At 40.8% G+C, this 15770-nt stretch overlaps 1 protein-coding gene across 1 annotated transcript in view; it reads right to left on the bottom strand.

Moving 5' to 3' along the window:
* The window catches only part of LOC147029119 (uncharacterized), a 109262-nt gene extending 93728 nt beyond the window's left edge, over positions 1-15534 (bottom strand). The window contains exons 1-2 of the mRNA XM_085876580.1: positions 15443-15534; positions 14282-14718 (exon numbers count right to left, since the gene is read on the bottom strand). Of these exons, the coding sequence (XP_085732706.1) occupies positions 14282-14706 (425 nt within the window). The 5' untranslated portion in view covers positions 14707-14718; positions 15443-15534. The remainder of the gene's footprint in view (positions 1-14281; positions 14719-15442) is intronic.
* Between the last annotated feature and the right edge of the window lie 236 nt (positions 15535-15770).

Raw genomic sequence — 15770 nt, 5'->3', positions numbered from 1 at the left:
TGTGTGATGGCGGTTGCGACGTGGTTGGTTCAAAATAAAGATAGAACAGAAAAACGGCTATCTTAAAGGGTCGCAGCCCGAATGAATCACATTTATTCCCTCTAAACAACGGGTTTGGGGCTAACTACACATGTACTTACAGAGATATCTCACCTACGGGACCTGAATGGTGGTTTGCGAATTTCCTCAACCGTATCAATATATATATATATATATATATATATATATATATATATATATATATATATATATATATATATATATATATATATATATATATATATATATATATATATATATATATATATATATATATATGGGTGCTTCTAAAAAATGAAAGTTTTTTTTTTTAATGCGCAGAACCCGCCATTCAGTGAGGTTCCTACTATTAATCATTGTGTTAAAATATTTTTTTCTTGAGTCATGTTCTTGAACTTGCACAAGCGATGCAAAGTTGCACAAAGGGCATCAAAAACTGCCAAAAATGATTTTTTTCCTCTTTTCGCAGTTCAATTTAAAGTTTATTTTGAGATAATCTGAATTTACTGTTTTGAGGGTTTAGTTAATATATTCGTATAATTAAATGCATAAAAATGATATTAAATATTGATGTGAAGAAATGAAAATCAGCTCATAAATTGCAAGATCTAAAAATAATGAAGTCCCAACGCAGTCCAAAATTTGGAAACGGAAAGTTTTCTTGTTGAAAGTTGCGCAATCGCACAGCAGTGAGCAGAGCCGTTCTTCATGCGTGCATGAATTAATGCGCAAGCTTGGCAAAAACTTGTTACTTTTCAATGTGTACTTACCACTCTGTAACATTTCCTACTTAACCATGATGTTTTTATCTTTTTTTCAGACCAGAAATTTCTGCATATTTTGGGGGTAATGGCCTCCAGAACTTGATCGAAAAAGGCCATTTGGCTGATTGGATCCCCTAATCCAACACTTCCTGGCCAGAAGCTTCCTTCTAAGGCCGAAGTTCTCCGCTTTTTGATGTTCCTTCATGTGGAAATGAATGAGACCCTAACTGCAAGTGTGAATCAAACATCACTAGAGCTAATGAACATCTGGTCCACAGAGGGGATTCCTACTAAGCACCTTCCTGATGTGGTAGTCCATGTGAGAAAATTACACACAACGTGGCAGGGTTTAAAGAAAAGCATCAATCGGAAGACTGCTACCAACATAGAGAAACAAGACAATTTCAAGGCCGACCTGGATGAGCTGTTTGACATAGCTCACGCTGATGCTATGAATCTTATAAAAATCGATGAGGACAAGGAGTTTCTTGTTTCTCAGCGTGAAAAGGGGCATCCAGGAAAGATCGGGAGTCTTGACTACAAGACTACCAGGACTTCAGAGAAAATTATGAAACGTAAGGATGAAGAGAAAAAGAGGAAACAGAAGGCGCTTTTGGAGATGGCCGCAACTTCTGAAACAGCCAACCTCCAGTCTTCCTCCTCCTCCAGCTCTACTGAATCTAGTCCAAGTCGACAACGATCTTCTTCCATCCATCCAACCACCTGTGATTCCCAGCCTCCAAAGAGAAAACATGGGACAACTGGATTAACATCTGAAGTAACTGAGGCCCTGGATAGAACTCTCCTTAGCGATCGTTCTGCAAGTCGGGTTCTAATTCCATTTGCCAAGCAATTGGGACAAGACATCAATAAACTTTCTCTCAGTCCAAGTGCCATTCGTGCCGCTCGTGTTAAGTATAGGAAGCAACGCGCTGAAGAGATAAAGCAGAGCTTTAAGGTTGACACACCCCTGGTAGTCCACTGGGATTCCAAGCTGATGCCAGACCTAACTGGAAGAGACAAAGTTGACAGGCTGCCAATTCTGGTCACTGGGAATGGTGTGTCAAAAATCCTGGCAATTCCGATGTTGAAAGACTCCAAGGCAGAAGAAACAGCCGTGGTCATCTTTTCAACAGTTAAGGAGTGGAACCTGATTGGACGTGTCAAAGGGATGTGTTTTGACACGACAGCTGTTAATACTGGAATCCGGGGTGGGGTCTGTGTTCGTATTGAAAACATCCTTGATCATCAACTTCTTTATTTTGCGTGTCGGCACCATGTCTTAGAACTTGTTTTGGAAGCAGTTTACTCTTCTTCGGTCGATGAAGCATCCCGAGGGCCAGACATCACCTTATTCCAAACCTTCCGGGACTGCTGGCCCCATTTTAATTTCACGCAGTACATGACTGCTGCTGATGATGCAAGCACAGCCACCGATATCCTTCCATGGGCCAATTCTGTCATTCAACATGCCCAAGAGCTTCTGAAGCAGAAGCATCCCTGAGACGACTACAAAGAACTTCTCCAACTGACGATCATTTTCCTTGGAGGCATCCCTTCTGGACATCAAGTTCCAACATTCAGGGCACCTGGCGCCGTTCACCGAGCACGTTGGATGGCTCGTGCAATTTACTGCTTCAAGATCTGGATGTTTCAAGGGCAGTACCTGGATTTTCTCACTAAACGCGTGTCATCATCCCGCAGTACATGTCGCACAGAACGCCTATTTAGCGGGATCAAGCAGGTCTGTCTTTTTGTTGCTAAGCACTATATCAGGGCCTGGTTCGACGCTCGAAATGCTGCTTCCGCGCCAAAGAATGACCTCCAGGTCCTTCAAGCCCTCCATTCCTTGAATCATGCTGCATAAAAACAATGAGCCGCCATCTGTGGTACCTGAGCGAAGTTAACGTCAGCCTTGCACTCTTTGATGACAACTTAGATTCGTCAGAAAAGATCGCCATGGTAATAAACATGAAGGACGTGGAGGGTTCACAGGATCCATCTCGACGAGTCTGGCTTCCCAATCCAGAGGGAAAGAAGCTGTCTGACCTCTGCTCCTCCCAAACTAAAAATCTCTTTAAGCTCCTCGAGCTGCCAGAAGACTTTCTCAAGGAAAAGGATCCATCAAACTGGAAGAGCATTGAATCCTACGTCAAAGCAAAGCAGAGGGTTGACTCTTTGAACATCATGAATGATGCGGCCGAAAGAGGCGTCGCTCTCATCCAAGATTTCACGAAAGCTGGTCGAACAAGAGATGAGGCTCAAGTGCAGTACCTTGTTCAAGTGATGGAGGATGACCGACGGAAATACCCAAAGGCCTCAAAGGAAACTTTGATTTTATAAAGGCATATTATTTACTTTTCAGGATAATTTTTTTAAATTGTTTTCATCAAAAGAGATTTTCATTTTAATTTAGCCATGTTGTACTAATGGAGAAGGATGTCAAGTGCCTGCGCAAGTCCTAAATATTATTTAATCTTAATAAAACCTGGAAGATTTTAGTTTTTCATGAAACCTCACCATTTGGAAGGTTCTGCAAACTTCGATTGCAAATTTGAATTTTTGCCATAGTAGCAAAAAGCACCCTAATATATATATATATATATATATATATATATATATATATATATATATATATATATATATATATATATATATATGTCGGGAATCGTACCTTTTTCTATTAGCTTTGTTTTAGAAGCCATTATATATGGTTTTTGCAGGCTTGGTGATAATCAAAGTATACCCTTGGCCTGCTGCTTGAGAAAAGGGACAATTAGAACATTGTATGCAGAAAATGATTATAATTGTCCTTGAGTAATTCAAAGGAGCATTGTGAGAACAGGAACCGTAACGTGCTCTTATCTAGACTTATGTTTCAGCATTCTTGTAATGAAAGGACAAAATGTGGAACAAGCATTTGTCCAAGGATAAAACCGAGAATATAAGAGGGTAATGCCTCGTCAACTAACTAGTGACGGCGCCCTCCGAGCATCCTGAAGGTGTATTGATGTTCTTGGTGTTGCCGCACTCCGTGTGCACGTACCTTGATAAATGATATTAAATAGCCTCTCTCTTAAGTACAACATCTCTCTTCAAATATCTTGTTAAAGGGTGATTTTAGTTTCCGACATATATATATATGTATATATATATACATATATATATATATACATATATATATATATATATACATATATATATATACATATACATATACATACATATATATATATATATACATATATACATATACATACACATATATATATATATACATATATACATATATACATATACATATACATACACATATATACATATACATACACATATATATATATATATACATATATACATATATACATATATACATACACATATATATACATATACATACACATATATATATATATACATATACATACACATATATATATATATACATATACATACACATATATATATATATATATATATATATATATATATATATATATATATATATATATATATATATATATATATATATATATATATATATATATATATATATATATATATATATATATATATATATATATATATATATATATATATATATATATATATATATATATATATATATATATATATATATATATATATATATATATATATATATATATATATATATATATATATATATATATATATATATATATATATATATATATATATATATATATATATATATATATATATATATATATATATGAGCCTGGTGTTGGCGCAGTGGTTAGGGCAGCGGCTTGGGATCCAAAAGGTCCTGAGTTCAAGCCCCGTTGAGCCACTGAATTAATACACCAGGGGGTTGACTCAGCCTGTCATCCTTCCGAGGTCGGCGAAATGAGTACCAGTGTACTGGGACGGTGTATACCTCGGTTAAAATAGGTGTACCATATCCCTGTGTCATAAGAGGTGACCAGGGTTGCGTCAGGAAGGGCATCCGGCGTAAAACCTGTGCCAAATCACAATGCGGATCATACGGATGATCCGCTGTGGCGACCCCTAACGGGAGCAGCCGAAAGAAGAAGAAGATATATATATATATATATATATATATTTTTTTATATATATATATATATATATACATGTTACGACTTTCGGCCCACCCAGCGTGCGATCAGCCACGTAACTCGAATCACGACGCGTCGCCCACCAGAACGGACAATTCAGTCGTGACCCTCTTGGAACTACCACCAAGGAGTTAGCCACGGGTGGGGGTTTAACCTTACCACAACCCAGTCCGCATTCTACCCACGCGAAATAGGGTGAATCGCCGAATGTCGATATACCTAAGTACCCACGCGAGTAGCGTACCGAGGAGTTGTACCACGCCACAGGTCGACTCCGGACACGAACCGCTTAAGCAGCTCGTTCCATGCTGCAGGGATAACCGAGCGGAGTTATCGTCGACCTCGACGGTTCAGATTACTTACTGGGTGTCTAAACCCACTACCAATCCTTTACGTGATGGAAGATGGAACTTTCAACGGAGGAAAGGACACAACGAAACGGGAAAACAGTTCAACAAGCAATTTTATTACACACACAGACAAACACGTATTTTACAATCACAGTTATACAAAAACAATGCACGTATACAGTCAAAGCAAGAACACAACGCAGAGTGACAACCGAATAAAGCAATGTACAAGTACTTATACGGGTTTACTTTGAAGACTGGCGACACACACACATTTACACCAAAAGAAAAGAAAACACAAGCCACCCTCACAGGCAAGGAGGCAGACAGGTCCGTGGACCAAATGAACGTGGGACCTGGGTGATCGGCCAGGTCCACGAGACCGAAGGGGTCTTACCCGCGACCTCGTGGCGCGATGGCGGGCTAGCCGCAATGTCCGCGTAACGCGCTTGACTCCGTGACCCTGGTATGGTCGGTGAACTCCTCCAGGCGTGCGTCGCGCAGGCACGTGTTGGTCAGTCGACACCACGGTTGGGGCATGGAGCGGACGGGGTTAACGACGCTATCTCAGCGCGGATGGGGGAAATCGTTGATGCTCGGGGTGGGAAAAGGGGAATGGCGGCCGCTCCGTCCCGCTAGCGGGGTCTCGGGACCGCACCGACTCCGGCGAACTCTCGCCCCTGAGCCCTCTTCTGCGTCCCTGCTCCATTCAGCGACATGTCCCTCGACCTCACTCCGAGCTCCGTCCCCTTTGCCGTCCCATCTCCGCAAACACACGCCTCAGACTCCACGACGTCCGACCAGTGCCACTTTCTGCGCAACTTTCTGCGCCACTTTCTTCACCCACTTTCTCCACACACTTTCTGCACCCGGTTTCTTCACTCGCGAGCTGCGTTGTGCTCGCGTCTTTATAGACCGGGGGTGTAGCTTGTATGCAGATTTGTGGATCAAAACACGCTTGGAGGCGAGGCCACGCCTCGTTTAGCCATTGGTCGGGCAAACAGGGGCGTGGGGCTCTCCTGATCCTAATTTCCTCCTACAAGGAGTCCACATGCATCGCGCTTGGGGCGGAGCCACACCGCCCAAAGCTGGCCCATTGGACGGAGAAAAATGGGCGTAAGCCTCTCCTGATCCATTTTCCCTCTTGCAAAGGAATCCATTTGTACCCGTGGCTCGACGCGTTCGGTAAGAATCACCGAACGGGCCCCTGGACAGCACTACGTTCGGTGTTGGCAAGTGGTGTGGTTGTTGGTTGTGGAAAGAGAAAGGCGAAGGGGTTGGGGGGTTTGCTGTGGTGGTTTGGTGGTTGGTGGGCGTCGTTTGGGAATGGCGGTGAAGCGATGTTTGCGGGATGGAGTTGTGGAGGTAAAGAGGTGAAGGTGATGGTGTTTGAGTTGTTGACGGCTTAATGGTCCAAAATAACAATAGAGAAAGAAAAATGGCTAACTCAAAGCGTCGCAGCCCGGATGAATCACACATATTCCCCCCGAAACAACAGGTGTGGACTAATTACACATGAACTTAGTCATAACTGATCTCAGGACCCTTTCTGGTATATTACGAATTTCCACAGCCGTAACAATATATATATGTATATATATATATATATATATATATATATATATATATATATATATATATATATATATATATATATATATATATATATGTTTGTATATATATATGTTTGTATACACAAAATGGCACTCAAAGACCACACAACTCCCACCCTTCTCCCAAACATGATTTAACATCAATATAATCACTTTAACTTTTCCTGTGCATCGCCATGTCCCAAATCTGATATACTCATCAGTGTTAAGAAACATGAAGGTTTGAGAAGAAACGAGCAAGTCCATAAACCCTTAGGTCTTTCATAGGCCCATAGCATCAAGAGTTTTTCTGGTACGGGCTGCAAAATATTAACTGTTGATCAGAAAGTCTCGAGTTGCTCAGAAAGTTCCTGCAAATCTTTCGTTGTGCAGAGGTACACCCCTTTCTCACAGGTTCATTTCCAAGTATTGTCAGCTTCTTCAAAAAGTTGGTGAGTTGTTTCATTGTACAATACTTATTTATCAGGCATGAAAGACATCCAGGCTGTCCGATGACTGTTGTCACAAGGGATTTCTGCGGATGCGTGTGAATTTCGTCATTTCAAAAATCACGTATTGTCTGTGTTAATTTGTTCCTTCTTGTGCTGTATTTGTCAAATTCGTTTTTTGTCTTGATCATGTCCGACTTTCGCAGGGGACTGTAAAACTTTGTGTCCCTTTTGTCTCTGGATTCCTCGTTTTGCTTCTTTCTTTCCAAATGTTTTATTTCAACCTCAAAATTGTCCGATTTCTTCTGCTCACTTCAAAAGAAAAAACAAAACAAAAAAACTTCCACTCAATAGAAATCTCATCACATTTGAATTTCCTTCTGCCTGTACTTTTTGTTCTCCATTCTTTTTCCCACCTTTTCTCCACCAATTCAAACTCTTCATTGAATGAAAATGCTTCTTCCTTTAAAAGCATTTAAAAATGCTTCACATTCCTTATTTTTCCATGACGAGAACCCAACCTTCACAATCATAGATTCCTCTTCTTATTCTTAAGAATATCTTTGTTTGTCCAATTTGGGAATTTGGAATCAGTATCCCTCCACTTCATGTCCCTTCTTCCTGCATCCCTCCTCACCCTGCCCTCTCAATGCTTCCCCTGCACCTGACCAACTCAAACATTGCACATTACACCATCCCCAAAAAGCCTTCCTCAAACCTTGCCCTGACAATGCCCCTGCCCCCCCCCGGCCATGCACCCTTCCAATGCCACCTCCCGTGTCCTTAACTTTGTGAACCTCAAACATCCAAGGTCTCTGCTCTCAATGATGGATCTCGAAATCCAGGCCACTGCCAATGAACCAGACATCATCCATTTCACAGAATCCTTTCTCCCACAGTGAGTCCCTGACTCCTTGGTCTCTCTGCCTGGTTATTCTTTCCTCTAATTGGATCGGCCTGAACCCCACCCCTGCAGTGGAGTTGCACTTAATATAAACAACTCAATCTTTCACTGCCCTGGTCTTGGACTTGGTTGAAGTGTTCAGTTATGAGGGAAAGAACATCACCAGTTGATTGGACATGATGGAATCCACCCTGAGCATCAGTTAGGAGAATGTGGTCTTCCAAGAAAGTGACAATCTGTTCATTGATAATCCATTCAAATACTTTGCTCCTTCTGGGAAGAAGGCTGATATTTGGATGGATCCGACAATTTTGGCAAGAACATTTTCAGGACAATTTCAAGGATATGATCAACTTCAGAAACTGGAAATATCCAGCCCTTGGATGATTTTCCCCAACTTTTTGAGGAGTGATAATAATAGTGGATATCTTAATGTTCACACGGTTGGGACAAGTCGGTAATGATTCATTACATTCATCAAGTGTGGAGTTTGCATTGGCCACTGAAGGTCGATGCAAAACTACTTCTTGGTTTCTCACATTTCCCTTTGGTGTAATCTTTGTGGAAATGTTTTTGTATCACCAGATGTTCGAGAAACGCTGCAGAAAGGTACATGTTCCTGAAAGGATGATTCAACTTTAGCATGTGTTCAGGAATGGCAAATGTACACTTATGTTGAAGAAAGTGTTCAAGATTTGTATTTGCCATTTACCTCCACCACAGAAGGTGAATGGAGGTTATGTTTTCACCCAAGTTTGTCTGTCAGTGAGCAGAATATCTCAAAAAAATAGAAACAGATTCAGATGAAACCTCGTCGTCAGCTTGGCTGTATGACGAGGACAAATTAATTTGATTGTGGTGAAGATCAGCATCTGGATACGAGAATTTCTCAAGTGATTCTCTTCACCATTGAGAGATGGGACCAAAACCGATCGAGAGCACAATGTTTCAAAAGGTTGTGGAAGCGTTGTGGCTCGGTGACAAACATAAGCCAATTTGATTATCGTTCAGGTCCAGATCAAGATCCGGCTTTTCAGTGCGATACAAAACGTCAACTTTTCAGCCTGGTGGAGGTATGCACTCTATCGAGTGCCGTTCTGGATATATTTGTGTTCAAGCTTTATATTTATGGTCACTGCACGTGCCGAAGAAAGGCAGATGGATAGGAGTTCAGGTGTGACAAGGAAGGACTTTGTATGATAGAGGATGCAGAATCAACAGCTGGCTTTGGAGTCCAACTTTGAAATGTGGTTTTCCCAAGAAAGACCATGGCTGAAAGTGAGACCTCGGATATTGAGGAACTGAACTTCCTCAAGAGGATTGTCAGGAAAGTAGATGGATGGGGAGGAGGGTTACCAGACAATCCTTTTGGAGAGAGGACATGAGAGTGCAAGATTTGTCAGGATTGAAAGACATATTCCAATTGTGGGTACTGGTTCCATCATTTTTCTACAACCACAGCTGTGCCACTGATGCAGTGCCCATGTTACCAGTCCGCTGGTACTCATTTTGCCGACCTCGTAAGAATAACAGGATGAGTCAACCCACTCGGTGTTATTTCAACAGGGGCTTGAATGTCACAACTGGGCTTGAACTAAAGACCTGGTGATCTTCAGCCTTAAACATTAAGCCAAGCAGGAGAGGAGATGAAAGGATTCTGTTGAGTGCAACACGTTGACTTCCAAAGTGAAGGAGCCATTAAGCCATGTGTGCAATTGGCCTTGGATGCCAGAGGCAGAGAGTTGAGTAAGGCAGGATGCCAGACTGTATCAAAACCTTGAGATATGTTCAGAGAGACACCTCTCATCTCTTGGCTGCCATTGAGGGCCTGCATCCATTGCTGGGTGAGTAGAAGCAGCATGTCCAAGGTGGACTGACCTGGTCTGAAACCAAATTGGTGAACTAAGGTGAGGTTGTTACTCTGCGCTCACAAAGCGAAAAGGGGGGTAAAGCAATCAGTCACGTACGTGTGCCGGATGTACGTGTTTGCATTTTAAAAATCCATTTTCTCAGGAACCCTTGGTTTGATTGATGTGAAATTTTCGAAATTGGTGCTACTAATCCTGTAGAATGTTTTAGTCATAAATATGACATCGAAGGTCATGCGGAACAGGCGCCACCTTGAAAAACCGAAAAACTTTGCACCTCTATATATCCAAAACCATTCAATGGAAAACATTTCCACCTGGCTCATTGTCAAGTACTCCAAGAGTGGAATAAGATGTGTTAATGATGATGTCATCGCTCTCTTCATTATTCTGTCATAATTTGACAAGTATAACGTTTGATTCGATGAGTAATGAAATTTCTTTTTTCTTTGCAACTGTTGGTCCAATTGACATGGAATTTTGACCATAGGTGTAGCTCCTCCTGTGGGAGTTTAGAATGATAAGTATGACATCATCGGTCACGTGGTGCAGGTGCCATCTTAGAAAAACCAAAGAGCTTTGCACCTTTATATCTCTGAAAACGCTTGATGGAAAAAATTGAAACATGGCTCATTATTGTCAAGTACTCCACCTGTGGAATAAGATGTCAATGATGTCATCATCAGTGACTTCATTATGATGTCAGAATTTGACAAATGCAACGCTTGATCAGGTCAGTATGAAAAAAAATATTTCTCTGCAACTGTTGGTCCGATTGACATGAAAACTTGACCAAAGATGCACCTCCTCCTGTGGAAATTTACAATGATAAATATGATGTCAGAAGACACATCGTAAAGGTGCCATTTTGGAAAAACTGAAAAACTTTGCACCTCTATATCTCTGAAACCGATCCATGGAAGAAAATTGAAACATGGCTCATTGTCAATTCCTCCCCATGGGGAATTAAGGTATGTTAATGTTGATATCATTTGTACCTTCATGACAACATTATAATTCAACAAGTACAACGCTTGATTCGGTAACTAATTATTTATTTTTTATATCTGGGCAATGCTGAGGTTAAAGCACTCTTCCTGTTGGTAAATTTATCCTCAATCCCTTCTCATCTTCCCTCTACCTGGTATTCTAAAATCCTCAACTTTCCTCCAATTGACTTGAAATTTGAAGAGCATTTAGATTTCAGGTCAACGAATTCAACCACCAACAATTTTTGAGGTCAACATTTACCAAATTTCTGAAATCCTCAATTTTCTTCCTCCGACTGGAAATTTACACAGGATTTTCATAAAAATGGCCACCATGTATCACGTGATCTGGCAGCCACATTGGATCAAAGGGAAAATGTTTGAAAATCATCGCAGGAGAAACTGCTTCACCGATCAATGCAAAATTGAACCAATTGATCAACTCCCAATTGGAAATATGGTTTGATAAAGATGATGTCAGTCACGTGGTCTGGCAGACATATTGGATCAAAGAAGAAAAAAAACAATCTTCAAAAAAAAGAAAAAAAAAGGAGTTGGCTCGAACCAAGTCCTTCTCAAGACTGTACAGGATACGTATTCTATGAATACCATCTCATTGGATGTGGAAATCATGAACGTTCACCAGTTGGATATGGAAATTGGAAAACTCCAAAGAAGTTGCTTCGAAACTTGGCAAGGCCGAATCGAGCACTGTCGAGTACCCCGAGCGGTGTTGACGCCACGCTTTTGAATGATCGTGTCGAAACATGTGTTATCGAGCTGTGAGAAAAGGGAAACCATGAAAGATGAGAGATGGAATGAAAATAGAAAATAATGAAGGATTACAATCACTGTATGCACGTTTTCAGTGGTGCAGTAATTGATGGAAAGTTGCCTGCATAAAAATAAATGAAGAGATGGAAAGGTAATGGCAAACCACCCAGTATCAGCCTTGCTCATCAGCTGAGGACCTGTCTTCAGGCAGAGTATACAATCAATCAATCAACTGCAGCTCTTTCTCTATTTTCCACTCACAATTGTTATCTTCTCTAATTCTCGACTCCCTTGATGGTGAGAAATTCTGGTGTGGATGGTGTGCCTCCATTTCTGTTTTTCACTTTTATTCTTCCACTTTTCAAATTTCTCCATTCTGTCTGTCAACACCAATGTGTTTATTCCACTTACACGGTCTGTCTTCCTCAAATGAGGTTATCAGTGTGAACCATTACTCGGGCATTACACTACATTTTGCCTCAGTTTCTGTAATATGTTTTAAGGTTAAATCAATTCTGTCTGATTGTCCATGCACATTTTGATGGGGTGGAAGAATTAAAAAAAGCATTAAGTGATATAATCTTCGTTTTGCGTGCAGAGAAAAACAAATTGATGAGAAAACCAACACATTCCGCTTCATGCACAATTGGCAAATGTTCGGTGTGCCACTCTCGACGGATACAAAATAGCCATCCAATTAAATGTCGTCACTACTCCTTGTGCACAGGGACTCGATTGGACCCCCACCACCCCCACCTCCGCAACAATTAGATAAACACCCCAATTTCTCTCCCCACCCCCACAACCCTCAAGTGTTACGCCCATTGAAGAAAGCGCTTAATCCTTCAAAAGCTTTTGAAAACGTATTGAAATGATCATTTTCCCTTGTTTCTCTGGCATCAGCACCCCACGTGTTCTTGTTCATCATGATTTATTGTTCCTCCTCCTCTTCTTCTTTTTCTTCTTTTAAAAAAGGCTTATTTTGTACAAGTGTCTCTCATGGAAATGCTGGTCCTGCCATCCATCCTCCAGTTGCTTCAGCTCGACCTTTCTCCGTGCCCAGAACAAAAATGCCATCCACCCATCCCAGAATGTTCATCTCAAAAAGTTAAATCTGGGAATCATGGGAAGTTGTGTGCAGAGATTGTCTGCACACAACAAGCAAATCTCATTCACTTCATTTAGAAGCGTCAAACCACTCCGTGTCAGTGCCCTCCAAAACATCAACTGCAAGCCCACATCCTTCCACATGTCCCCTCACCCCATCCTCATCTACCAACGAGAACTGCCACTCTCAGGTTACCCATCTCACCCCCTCCCACAATACACCCAATACACCCATTGAATTAATGCCAGGTGGGGTTGACCCTGCCTGTTATCCTTCCAAGGTCGGCAAAATGAGTTCCAGCATGCTGGTCTAATGTATTGGAGTTGCGACCCGTCCAGGATTGTGTCCAACAGCCAAGAAGACTGCTTTGGCAGCACCAATGCTCTGTACAGAGTGCGGTCCTTATGGATGGATGGATAACTTAAAAGGTGATGTTAAACATGGAACACTTTGGAATTTAATGTGATTTACAAGAAAAAACATTGAGTTTGCAATCGAGAATTGAAACGTCTTCAACAACACAAAATTGTTCCAAAATAGATTCCATAAGTTACAATAAAAACAAGGACAAATGTGTCCACGAGCAGCGTCTGAAAGATTTTGTCGGCAAAATTAAAAAAAAAACACAACAACAACAACAACAACAACAACAACTTCCGATATTTCGTCACGTGCCTTGATTAAATCAATAGTGAAACGCGTCATAATGGATTTACGTATTTACGATATCTCGTGTATTTACGAAATTACAACACGATGAATGGAATAATCTTTAAATAGTAACGTGAACTTTTATAAACTTAAAAGCTGATTTCCGAATTTATTTAAAAGTTTGTGTGACTAAAAAAAAAAAACAACAACAACAACAACTTCCGATATTTCGTCACGTGTCTTGATTAAGCCAATAGTGAAACGCATCATAATGTATTTACGTATTTACGATATCTCGTGTATTTATGAAATTACAATACGATAAATGGAATAATCTTTAAATAGTAATGTGAACTTTTCAAAACTTTAAAGCAAATGTCTGAATGCATTGAAAAGTTCATGATCGACGCTCTCAAAAGGCACTGTCTATGTGAGGACGTGTACATGTGCTCAGTATTTAAGGAGATCCGGATCTCGTATATACAAGAGCCGAGTCCGAGAGACGAAGGTTTTGTCTTCACAAAAAGAAGAAGAACAAGAACAAGAAGAACAAGAAGAAGAAGAACAACGCTGAGCTTTCTATGAGCAGCGTTCGCTATGCGAGACACTGCTAAAAACATGAATGGTTCATCATCGAGGTATTTCTTGACATATGAGGGTGTACAAAATGGTGACATACCAGACTTGGGTGGTAATCCATCATCCTGATCGTGGAGGTTGCAGACATCACTGAAAACGATTCCCCGGAAAGCAGGAACATTTTCCAGCTGCACATTTTGGAATCCAACAAACTTTTGGGAAAAACTGGAAAGTTCTCGAATAACATTCTCCACGTTGGTAAACAGACTTCCCAACAGAGAAGAACCTGCAAGTTGGACATCCTGCGGCTTCAAAAACGAATTCACAAATTTACAGAAGTCAGCATACATTGCAAATTTAAATTTCTCTTTGGCGAGAGAGAGGAGCTCTGTTCGTAATGAATCGGAGTCTGTACAAGCTCGAAGAACCTTGTGATTCTCAATTCCAAGTACATTGATCACTGCTTGGGCTGTTTCTGCTCTCAGACCTTGTGATTGGAGCCATTCCAAGAAGGTGTCCATTCCAACGATGACCTGTCAGGGACACAAGGCTTATGTTAACAAAGGAAAGGTTATCCATGTCATTTTCTTCAAAAGGGACACAGACACAGAAACAGGCACACAGACACACAGACACACAGACACACACAGACACACACAGACACAGACACAGACACACACACACACACACACACAGAAGGGACGGTGCCCCACATTCCCTGTGAGTTATAGAATTCCCGAATAATTTCCCTGTGGAGTCCAAGTGACCTGACACGTGATGCCCGTGGAAGGTTCACGAGGAATGTTATATTTTAGACCCTCACGATGTTGTTGAGTTTTTGGATCATGAATCAGGTTTTCATCTCCATTCAGGTTATGAAGGTTAAATATCCCACGGAACAGGTAAAGGAGGTGATCGAACCTCGTACCCTCGTTACACCTCGTCGTGAGGAGATAAAATTGGATAAACAAGTTAATTATAAAAAGGTTTCTGGTGGTTTTGTAGTTAAAAGGAACAATGAGGTTTAATTATCGTTGTACGAAGTTTCGTGATGATGTGATTATTAAACAATGTGGTGAATAAAACAAAACGAGTGAAAAACACCTCATTAAATCAACAACCAAACACCTCAACATACATTGGATAAAAACTCCTTTAACTTCCCTTCATTTCCGGCATCGAGGAACAGAAAATTATTTTATATTTAAATTCCCGTTTTACATCTTTCTGATAATTAAATAATAATTCTGAAAATACCTCTTCAGATCAGTTCCACCGGCACCACGAGGACCTGAGGTACAGGAACAACACAAGTTTACACGAAGATCACCCGGAAGTTGTTCGTCTTCCTCTGAACGAAAATGATTCTTCTTCCGCTGATCGAAATTGATTCTTCTTCTTCCTCTGAACGAAAACGATTCGACTTCTTCTGAACGAAAAGGATTCTTCTTCCGCTGATCGAAAATGATTCTTCTTTCTTTGATAGAAAATGATTCTTCTTCCTTTGGTCGAAAAAGATTCTTCTTCTTCTTCTTCTTCCTTGTAATCACTTTTGTTGTCCTTTTATTCACTGATCTCCACGATG

This window comes from Eptatretus burgeri, chromosome 4 (assembly GCF_056783735.1).
Source record: "Eptatretus burgeri isolate ZD-2024b chromosome 4, Ebu_testis_v1, whole genome shotgun sequence".
Classification (NCBI taxonomy): domain Eukaryota; kingdom Metazoa; phylum Chordata; class Myxini; order Myxiniformes; family Myxinidae; genus Eptatretus; species Eptatretus burgeri.
This window is presented reverse-complemented; position numbering and strand designations above follow the sequence as displayed.